Raw genomic sequence first — 10,838 nt, 5'->3', positions numbered from 1 at the left:
GCTTGAGACGAGAGGAAGGGGCAAAAAGCTGGGGCGGGGGCAGGTGAGGAAGGGGTTCATGGGGGGAGAGGGGGGCGGGGAGTGCAAGGAGTAATTAAAGAGGCTGAAAAGCAACTCCCAGGACCAGGCGAGCGAGGCAGGGAGCAACACCTCCTGTTTTACACCTGGCATCAGGTCACACCTCTTTGCGGGACCAGGACTGAAGAGAAGTCCGACGCAGGGAAGGATGCGGGGCGGGATGCTGGGTGGGATGCGAGGGCCCGGCACCTAAGGGCTCCTAGTGGATCTTGAGACCCGAGGAGCAGAAGCCCAGTCGACCTGCACTGAAGCCTCCAGCTTACTCCACGCTTCTTCCCTCCACTCAGGGCTCGCCCCTAGTACCCGGAAATGCAGTCTTTCAGGTCCTCCAGGTGGAGGCCTGACGCTGGGAGCTGCTGGGCTGGGACCCGCAGTGGGGTGACAAAGAGCAGAGAATTTTTAAACCTTAGAAGGTCAGACCTGAAAGGGCCCTTAGAGAGCTTTGTAGGGCCCTAGTCCCTTGTTTCCCACACAGGGACCCTGAGGCCTGGGAAACAAGGACTTTCCCCAAAGACACACAGTAAAGTGAAATGGATCCAAATGCGAGTTAAAAGGATATTTAACACTGCAGTCTGCAGAGAGCCGGTTAATCAAGGAAACGCAAAGGCAATTTACTTTTGGGAGGAGGGGGACATCAGCTTTGAAAAGAAGCATTATAAAATTAATTTCCGAGACAAGGAGGTGGGAGTGATGGAGAGAAAAAGCACTCAAGGCTCGGCTCACCAAAATTTAATTTTGATTATCTTGAATGGGCTCAGATCGCCTTTGCCAACATCTCACGGTGCTAATATCACTGGGCGGCAGGGCCCAAGCAGCCAGTTAAAGTAAACTCCCACCAAGCCGGGCCTGCGCACAGCACTGCTCTAGAGACACCCTCTTTCTTCGGGTTAAAAAAAAAAAAAAAAGAAAAAAAAACCCACAAAAAAACACAACACACAGTTAACCACCTGTCAGGGCTGAGGACACAATGAGGCGCTTCAAAAAAGAGCTTTTCATGCGTGCGTAATATATTTGTTCAGCTATTCACTTAATGAAGCTGATAAATGTGATGAAAGACAATAGTCAAGTTAATCTATTTAGTAAAATGTTTTCGAGACTTTCAGGCTACGTTAAGGAGGGGAGCTTTCGGCGACATTTTCATTTAAATGCGCTCATCTCCCCTCTTAGGCTGCACGAGGGGGTTCAGGCAATCTATGTGAATATAATTTCTTATAAATGTGTCTTTAATGGGTTTAATTCACCCTCGCCAGCTGTTTTGGGGGCTATTTTGTAAGAGCAAAACAAACGTTTCAGGCTTGGAAAGCTAGTTAAAATTAGTTGCGGTCAGCAAGGCCAAGCTATATTTCCTGCAAACCATCTGCTTGATTGGCACAATAGAAGGATTTTCAAGGAAAAAGGGGGGAGTGAGTGTGAAAGGAATGAGCGGTGCGGGGAGATGCTAGAAAGGGCTGGGGCGGCCGGTACCTCCCTGTGGCCTATTCTGAAGGTGAACCCCTTAGAGGTGTCTTAATAGAGCGGCTCGCCTAAAGAGCTGGGGCTGTAGGAAAGCTCTTACAGCCCGAGCCTCGCCGCCCTCCTCCTTTGCCTCGCGCATCAGCTCCCTCTTTTCCCCTGGGACAGCAGAAGCCAGGAGGCGGGTGCCAATTCCGACGCCACCGCCACCCCGCAGCCTGCCAGACTTGCAAAGCATTCTCTGTTGGTAGCTCCAGTCGGGAGCGCCACGGCCTGGGGGTTTGGACCCTTGCAAAGTTGGACCCTGGGGTCCCAGTCTTGCCGAATTTACGTTCGTTATCGTTTCGGGGGGCGAGGAATATATCAAGCCACTCTCTACTTTTTGGGCACTTCGTCTCCCCATGGGCGGCCTGCACTTACCCGGGGCAGGCGCTCACGCCTCGACCCACACTGGAGAGGGTGAGCCACGGCCAGACCCCGGCGCCTCGGGCAGGGACGCGCCAGCTATCCAAGGCCCCGGGGGCGTGGCGGGGGGAAGAAACCCCAGACGGAGTCCGGAGCCCTTCCTGCCTTCCCAGGGAGGCTCCGGCAGCTTTGGCCTCGAAGGCCCCGGGAGCCTCGGCTGCCTCTACTGAGGCCTTCCCCCAGCAAGCAGCGGCGCCCGCGGCACAGGCGAGGATCTTCACCCCAACCGGCGCCTCCGATACTCTTTTCCCCTCCCGTCTTTTTTTCCCCTGAAAGAGAAACAGAAAGCCCCGCTCTGGGAGAGAGGACGCTAGTGACTTCTCTGAAATAAACTTGAAGATAACGACATTACAATGAATGGCAGGACGCACAAAACCCCAAGGGCTCAGGTCAAACGGCATTAGTCACAGGTCTTAGCCGCAGCCGCCGGCTGCGCAGCCCCTTAGGCTATGGCGGAGTTTGAAAAGACGCGTTCAAGGAAATCACTTAAAAGTAAGATCCTTTCGTCAGATTTCTTGCTTCCTTAGGATTTATTTTGCCTTTTCACGGGCCGCCAGCCCTCGCCCCCGCCTTCACTCTTCCCCTTGGAAAAAGGAAAAAAGGCTATGGAGACGGACCGCTGGAGGCCAAGAACACGTGGATCGCAGCAAGAGGTTGACCCACCTTCCAAAAAATGTCAGGCCCCCCTTTTAAAAGAAGAGACATTAGCAGCATTAGAGTGAGGCAGAATGGCCGGTGTGTGTGTGTGTGTGTGTGTGTGTGTGTGTGTGTGTGTGTGTGTGTGTGTGTGTAAGGGTGGGAACCAAGGAGCGTGTCAATTGTCAAGATAGTAACTGTAAAAACTACATCCAGGGGGCTTCCCTGGTGGCGCAGTGGTTGAGAGTCCGCCTGCCGATGCAAGGGACACGGGTTTGTGCCCCGGTCCAGGAAGATCCCACATGCTGCGGAGCAGCTGGGCCCGTGAGCCATGGCCGCTGAGCCTGTGCGTCCGGAGCCTGTGCTCCGCAACGGGAGAGGCCACAACAGTGAGAGGCCAGCGTACCTCAAAAAACAAAAACAAAACAAAAAAAACTACACCCAGGGAGATACCTCAGCGGGAGAGGAGGTCTAGGGAAGGAGGGTCAGGGGGGTCAGGAAGGCCTTAGACTGGCTTTGAGAGTCCTTACCGCCCCTCAATACAAAGCCCTGCAAATGTAGGCTCTATCTTCCAGTAGACTGCAGTCAAATGCTACACTGCTGAGCTACACTTCCTTGATGAGAAACCCAACACCTCTAGTCTGGGTTTTCCTCCTTCCGGGAACTGGCGGGAACTGGCAACGGCTCCTGACAGGGGAGTAGGGGATGAAGGAGGGAGGGAATGAAGAGGGGAAAAAGAAGAGAAGGAGGGAGAGAATGCAAAAACCAGAGCTGGTCCTCCTGCTTCCAGAAAGCAGTTGGTGGGGAGGGGTGATAGCGAATGAAAACGCTGTGGCAAGATTAGAGCTCAGGTGTTCAAACACTTCCGACTTTTTCCCCCCTATTTTATGGCAAAGCTTCAAAAAGAGGAACATTTGAAGTTCTCCGAAGATCTCCAGTTAACTTGAGCAACGCATTTCCCATATTGAAATAGCCACTTATTTAACAGCTGTTCTTTCGTTAGTGGTTTTCCAGGGCCTGCTGCCCAGGATGCCTCCATAAACAGTCTTGGGCTCAGAAACTCCGTACTTGCGTCATGTTAGAGCATTAATTCGGCTCCAGAGCCCGACCTAAATAACTTTTTAATCTGAATCGAGGGAGAGCTTTAGCGGGCTCCATTTCTGGTTTAATGTGATATAAATCGCAGATGCACTTTTATTGAATGGTTAAAGCAGCGACATGGAGATCATCAACACAAAACGCCCTGAACAAAACCATCGAGAGAAATAAAGCTGGTTAATAAGATTTTTGAGAAAGCTTTGTGTTAAAAAGCAAAAAAGGAAAACCAGCTGAAGGTGACAGTTAGTTCATGGTTAATAGGATCAGGGCGGCCTGGCAGGCTGCACACTTCTCTTTGGGGAGGTTCAGCCACACTACAGAAATGAATGGGACATTTTACACATCTGTTATCTAGCCGAGCCGAGAAACGGAATTGAGGCTCAGCACCACCCCAGCCCCAACCCAGCAGAAAACACAGTACTGTCTACAGGAGGATTCTCATTTGAGGCACCAAATTAAGTAAGAATCGTCTTTCCTCATGGGGACCAACATGTTTGGGAACCGCGTCCATCGTGCTGTTTTCATGTGTTTGTACATTGCAGTTGATGAGGAAGCAGCAAAACTTTGGCCGGGTTAAGCGCCCACAATGGGTAGGACTCTCTCAGGACAAATCCCAACCTTCGCTGCTGTGGTTTTAAAAGTCCAGGCTATGAGTTTCTACTGAAACTGCCAAGGGCTTGTAGAGGTTAGAAAAGAGCCAGCAGGGCACCCACAGTGTCCAGGTGTCCTTGTCTGAGGCAGCCTCCAGCAGAGGTAAGCCCTTGGGAATGGAATCCGGCTCCCTTGCCCCTTTTCGATGCTGCTCTCTGATCCTCCCCCGGGTGAACTGCCGTTCGTTCCTCAGTGACACTTATAAAGATACGTCGCTGAAAGTCGTTTTCTAAGTTGCTGGGAGTTTGCAGGAGGGTCATATTACTATTCAGGTACCCACTAACTCTCTCGATCTCAATTAGTTTCCCAACATGAAATAAATCAAGACCACCCCCCTCCAACCCTAGGGACGCACATCCAATAGCCCCAAAGCATCAATTTCAAGTCTCCCTGGGTTGTTAGAAGGGCACTCCCCTACCCCACATTTATTTAACCCACCCATCACATCTGCTTTATGCCTCAGCTGGAGTAATGTACAGGGCAGAGACCGAAGAGGGAGTATATTTTCATGTTCACTGACTTGAAATTTTCCATTGCCCTCCCCACAAGGGGGGAGGATTATTTTACTGATTGCCTGGAGATGAATTTCTATGAATATTTATTGATTTATTTTCCAGGCTCAGCAGGGGAGCTGCAAATAAATTTAGTGCATTCTTTAAATAATTCCTTTTCTATGAGGCAAGATGTCATCTGAAACTTCTAAATAGGCATTTAATTAGCCCGGGTGTTGCTTCCGAACAAAAACTCCCGGCGAGAGCTTTGGGGGACCACTGTATTGCAAAGAGGCGGTCGACACGCAGAATTGATGCGCGCCAGCCTTTGTTGCCAGCCCATTGTGCGGGCCATGCTTATGAAGACTAATCCAATCATAAATTGCACCCCTGCGCCAATCAGCGCGCCCAGAGCCTCCAGCGAATGAAGCTCGAGTGGAGAACTTTGTTGAACTTCATTGTCAGAGCTGTCACTTTTCAAAACGCGTTAACGGGCGGGCCACTATAAAACCATCACCTCAACGGGAGGACCGCGGAGGACTCGCAGACACCCAAGTGGGATCGTTACTAGAAGACGTTTGCTAAGCCCAAGAGAGAGGGCGGGAGGGGCGGGAAGCCCAGCATTTACCCTCTGGCCACTGGAAGAAGGGTTTTTCCGCCCGCCCCTCGCCTAACATGATGTTCCCCGGCCTCCTCGCGCCCCCAGCCGGGTACCCCAGCCTCTTGCGCCCCACGCCCACCTTAACATTGCCCCAGTCCCTGCAGTCGGCATTTTCCGGCCACTCGAGCTTCCTGGTGGAGGATCTGATCCGCATCAGCCGACCCCCAGCCTACCTGCCCCGCAGCGTGCCCACCGCCAGCATGTCGCCCCCTAGGCAGGGGGCCCCTGCGGCTCTCACAGACACAGGCGCCTCGGACCTGGGCTCCCCGGGTCCAGGCGGCCGGCGGGGCGGCTCACCACAGACGGCCATCTCCCCTGCCAGCGAGCCCACGTTTCTGAAGTTTGGAGTGAACGCCATCCTTTCTTCGGCGCCCAGAACTGGTAAGTGAAAGCAAAACGCTAAGGGGCCGGTCTAGATGCAGAGTCCTTATGGCCTCAGTTTCCCATACGCAGCGGGTACCCACGCTCACAGCAGTGCACACACGTACGCAAGATCCCCGAGGCCCCACTGTCAAGCAATGTGAGACTTAGGTTCAGACGATTCCCAGGAAGCCTCCAGGTTCGCCCCACCCTCAGAATGAATTTGAACACCTACAGTCCGAGCGCCGCACAGTTCCCTGGCGCAGTGAAATTGCGCGCACGCCCCTGGACGTCTGCGTTTCTGTCCTTGAGCTTCTGAAAGCCAGTTTTTTTTTAACCCAAGACAATATATTTACTACCTTAGCAAGTATTATCGGTCTGCAATTCTTTTCTCCCCATCCCCATCAGTTCTTCTATCTCGTTAGTGCCTAGGATGACATGGGGGGGGGGGGGACTCTGAGGACTACTGGGGGAGGGGGTTCCACAGATAGAGACAGTGTTAGGGAAAGTTTTACTTTACAGTGTCAGTACACTGAGTAAGATGCCTTTGAAACCAGCCGAAAGGTTAATCATGTCGTGTATTCACTGTGCTGTACAATAATCATGTACTTAATCAAATTCCCTTTCTGTCTCCCTCCTTCTGTTCCTCCTTTCCTCACTCTCTCCCAGAAACATCCCCCGCCTTGCTCCAGAGTGTCCCTCCCAAGACCTTCGCCTTTCCCTACTTGGAAGGCTCCTTCCAGCCTTTCATCAGATCTTCTTATTTCCCAGGTAGGTCTCATCCCCCTTCCTTTCAGGAGGCTGGGCGTCGCCCCAGCCGCACTCCGTCGCTCCCTGCCCCGAAGCCATATTTCTCCGTCCACCTCACGGGGTTACGCTCCGGTTCAGAGGTTGCAAGGCGTACAACATTCACGAATCCGTCGCGCCAATTTGATGCCCTATTTAGCACAAGCAGTGACTGCTTGACACTTTGCACCAATTCCCTGCTCTACAAATTAGCAGGAATTGTCATGGTCCAAATTTGAGGCGGTTCCCTTCCCGGCGAGGAGCTGTTGGCATCCCTTCAGGCCGCCGTTTTCCCACAGAGTCAGTGCACTTGGCCACGATTCCCCACAAAGGTTTCAGCACCATGACCAATTGGTCAGCTCCTCCGGGCAGCCACACACAGACCAACCCTCGCCCCTCCAAGCCGCGGAGAGACACCTACCAGCCGGGGCTAATTTCTCTTTAAGACTCATTCAGGGCTTCAGGCTTTTCACAAGACCACATGGGATGCCCTCTTGTGTGGGATGCCTGGGGTCGCCCAGGGGGAGGGGGACTAGATCCTCCCACAACCCCAACCTTCTATTTCCTACCTGATTTCCCAAACTCTTTCTCATACCGTCCCCCCACCGCCATACCGTTTTAAAGATCCTAGAGCTCGTAAATTAAGTCGGAGGGAAGCCCATAATTGGGTCCCGGTTTAAAGGAGAAACACCTTGAACAGGTTCCAGGACGTTTTCATCCTGGAATCCCAGTGGTGACGCAAACTATGGCTCAAAAACTCTGCAGCTGGTCAAGATTAAGGAGACAGGAACTCTTATAAAGGGAAGAGAGACTGGGCATGGTCGGTGGGGGATGGGTAGAACCTCGACAGCACTTCCAAATATCAGCGAAAGAAACAAGCGATTGATTTTTGAAAGGGGGAGAGAGAATTCACCCCCCCCACCATTCATGCTACTGCTGATAATGGAATTTGCTCCCTTTCTCCCCCATCTCAATGCTGTAACAAAAACAACCCGAGCTTTATAAATAGCTTTTCATGTCCATTTAATGAAAATGATTCGGGGAAGAGAAGCCTCTGCCATCAGTATTCTCCCACTGGTCTTGGCCTGCAGTTGTGTTTAGTTTGAAAGTGTAAATCTCTTTTGTCCCAGTAATATATGGCTTTCGCTGCTTGTCCTCAGTCTTTTTCTGTTAGTTCATTACTACACAATTACCATTCACGCTTCATTAGAGTCTCTGTTTCTTTTGGATTTTTTTTCTCCCTTAAAGCGAAACTCTCCCCCCTTTTATCATGCCAATACCCATTGGGAAGCGGTCAATGTGCTAATTAGCTGCCACTTTTCATGTATTCTGGCCGAATTCTTTACGTTTTGTGGGGGAGGGGAGGAAAGATTAATATAAAAAAAGATGAATACTGATTGGATTTTTCAAAACATAAAAAATCCAAAGCGGATTTTCTCCTCTCTGTCAAATCAGTAAATCACCTCATTTTCATCTAAAGAATGCAAAAGCCACAAACGTGTTAAAAGCTTAGGGGGGAACCCAGTGGCTGGCTACTTTATTTTTACAATTTACTTTTTTCTGCAGCTATATTAGCTGACGCACGCAAGTTAGTTTCCCTGAGATCGTTGAATGGAAAAACGAAATAGGCTATTGTGGGGGGTCTTTTCTGTGTTTCCGTGGTTTTACCTAATCCGGGTTTGCACGGTTGAAAGGGAAAGTTATTTGGGCAGAAAGCGCCTTTCACTCTCGCAGGTTTGTAGGCTCGTAGCCTATTCTCCAGGCGGAGAAAAAGGAGAGCTTTAAAGAGATGAAGGGATCAGAGAGAAAAACCTAAGGAGGCCGCAATGATGGGGCGGACGCCACGGCCCGGGCGGGCCACCGCCCACTCACTCACCTCGCACCCCTGGCCTCCGCAGCGTCCTCCAGCGTCGTGCCCATCCCGGGGACCTTCTCCTGGCCACTGGCCGCTCGCGGCAAGCCTCGTAGGGGCATGCTGCGTCGAGCCGTGTTCTCCGACGTGCAGCGCAAGGCGCTGGAGAAAATGTTCCAGAAGCAGAAGTACATCAGCAAGCCCGACCGCAAGAAGCTGGCGTCCAAGCTGGGCTTGAAAGACTCACAGGTGAGGGCAGTCTCCCCAGAGCCCCTCCCCCCACGCATCGTACGAACGGGAAGGTTCTCTGAAACCACCTAGGTCCCATTGTACAGACGCGGTAAGGTCTAGAGAGGGAGTAAGTGCACGAGCCAGCTTCACGGAGGCTTCTCGCGATAGCCCGCTACTCTCGCCACCCCGTCTCTCCCGGGCCCAGCGTCTCCCCCACCCCCGCCCACCTGGGCCAGGTGCCGGAAGAAAGGGCGAGAGGTGCGTGCAGCCGAGCTGGTGGGGGTAGGGTAAGGGCCACTTCCGGTCCGAACTCACTTTCCTGGGTGGGGAGCCGGCAAAGAGAGGAAGGACAGGGCCTCCTTCCCACCCACTTGGGGCGGTGGCGGGGGTTCTGCGCTAACCGCTGCTTCTCGCCTGCTCTCACCCCTCTCGCCCCAGGTGAAAATCTGGTTCCAGAACCGACGCATGAAGTGGCGGAACTCCAAGGAGCGCGAGCTCCTGTCTAGCGGGGGCTGCCGCGAGCAGACCCTTCCCACCAAACTCAATCCGCACCCGGACCTCAGCGACGTGGGCCAGAAGGGTCCCGGGGACGACGACGACGACCAGGACGAGGGCCCGCGCAGCCTCCGCCACCGCCTGGTCTATCATCACCCGTCCCCCGACCCTCGGCACCTGCGGGACCCGCGCCTGGAAGGGCCGCTGCCCCACTCGCCCGCGCACTCTGGCAGCCCCGACAAACCTTCGGACTTCTCCGACTCCGAGGAGGATGAGGAGGCTGAGGAGGAGGAGATCAACGTGTCTTAGAAGCCCTCCCGCGCCCGGGGTACCGATTATAAGTGCTTTGAAATTGAAGAGGTGGGATTCGGTGCGTGTTCACTTGCCCGCGCTGCGCAGACGCTGCCGCTCCCCGCTGTAGAACTGTCGCGTCGTCGAGGGCACCCTGGCCCCTTCCATTGCCCCCCAACGACATTCCCTTGCCCCACACCACCTACCAACAGCCCTCTCCGCATAAGTTAAATTTAGGTCTTGGTCCCAGCCTTAACTTTGCCGCGAGGGCCCCTGTTTAGCTTCCTTATTGCAAGATATTTTCAACACAGTGGGGTGTTCACTCTCCCAGCCCGGGTTTAGCTGTGAGCCAGGCCCTGCTGGTCTACAGCAGCAACAACCCTATAAGGTAAGAAACCTTTTCTGAAGTAGGAAACCGAGATACGAGTCACAACATCAAGCATATAACTTCAAGACCCCTGACTTCCTAGATCCCTCCACCTCCCCACCTTAGGTAGCGAGGGCCTCTTGCCCAACTCCAGACACTGGTAACCCAGTCTTCCCGTAGCAATGCCCTTAGAAAGCTCAAGAATTTCAAAAAAGAAAAAAAAAAAAAATCTACCCGTGCCTTCTGGTCTAAGGTACCACATAAATATTGAGTCTTTTCTATGTGTCATATTCCAACCGCTCTCTGGGCAAAGAAGTGAGTTCTCTAAATGGGAGGAAGAGTCGGCCTCTATTTCGAGTGTGTGTTTTAAAGACTTTTCTTTACTATTTCTGCATGCATAGTATATGCACCAAGCACTCTACCTTGTGCCCTTTTATTATTTCTGGGGAGGTTTCACTGAGCACTGGGCATGATGTGAACAGAGAGAGACCCACAAGCCTCTTTGATTTTTTTTTCATAGAACTTTGCTGTCTTTGCACAGCTTTTGTGAACTGTACACTATTTTGTACACTTGTATGGATATTTTATACCAAGTTTATTGTGAATGATATAAAGGACTGACTAGATTTCCTTCTCTCTTTTCTTGCAATGGTTTTTAAACTTTAAAAAGGTAGCTGTTTAATTGAGTAACTTATAAAAAAATACTTATTTTGTATTTTTACCATGTACAGATTTTTATATATGTATATATGTATCAAATGAACAAATGCCAAATAAAAAGTAGGATGCACACAATGATCAAGTGTTATCCCTAACTTACAGAACGTTAGAGCTATTCTAGTGCAAGGAATGGAGCTATTCTAATCCAAGCGCTGCTGGAATTTACAGAAGGTATGCTCATATTCAAGAGAGGAAGGCACTTGT

At 51.8% G+C, this 10,838-nt stretch overlaps 1 protein-coding gene across 1 annotated transcript; it reads left to right on the top strand.

Moving 5' to 3' along the window:
* The first annotated feature begins 5,267 nt into the window (after positions 1-5,267).
* Positions 5,268-10,118, top strand: DBX1 (developing brain homeobox 1). Its single transcript, XM_065882968.1, has 4 exons — positions 5,268-5,913; positions 6,562-6,663; positions 8,577-8,779; positions 9,200-10,118. The coding sequence occupies exons 1-4, from the start codon at positions 5,547-5,549 to the stop codon at positions 9,563-9,565; spliced, it is 1,038 nt and encodes a 345-aa protein (XP_065739040.1). The 5' UTR covers positions 5,268-5,546; the 3' UTR covers positions 9,566-10,118.
* The last annotated feature ends 720 nt before the right edge of the window (positions 10,119-10,838 follow it).

Source organism: Phocoena phocoena, chromosome 8 (assembly GCF_963924675.1).
Source record: "Phocoena phocoena chromosome 8, mPhoPho1.1, whole genome shotgun sequence".
NCBI classification, from domain to species: Eukaryota; Metazoa; Chordata; class Mammalia; order Artiodactyla; family Phocoenidae; genus Phocoena; species Phocoena phocoena.
This window is presented reverse-complemented; position numbering and strand designations above follow the sequence as displayed.

Excerpts from the sequence above, each read along its gene's own strand:
- DBX1 (XM_065882968.1), top strand. The coding sequence starts at position 5,547 with ATGATGTTCCCCGGCCTCCTCGCGCCCCCAGCCGGGTACCCCAGCCTC. Across the intron at positions 6,664-8,576 it reads CAGATCTTCTTATTTCCCAG|CGTCCTCCAGCGTCGTGCCC; the intron begins GTAGGTCTCATC and ends TGGCCTCCGCAG. Across the intron at positions 8,780-9,199 it reads TGGGCTTGAAAGACTCACAG|GTGAAAATCTGGTTCCAGAA; the intron begins GTGAGGGCAGTC and ends CTCTCGCCCCAG.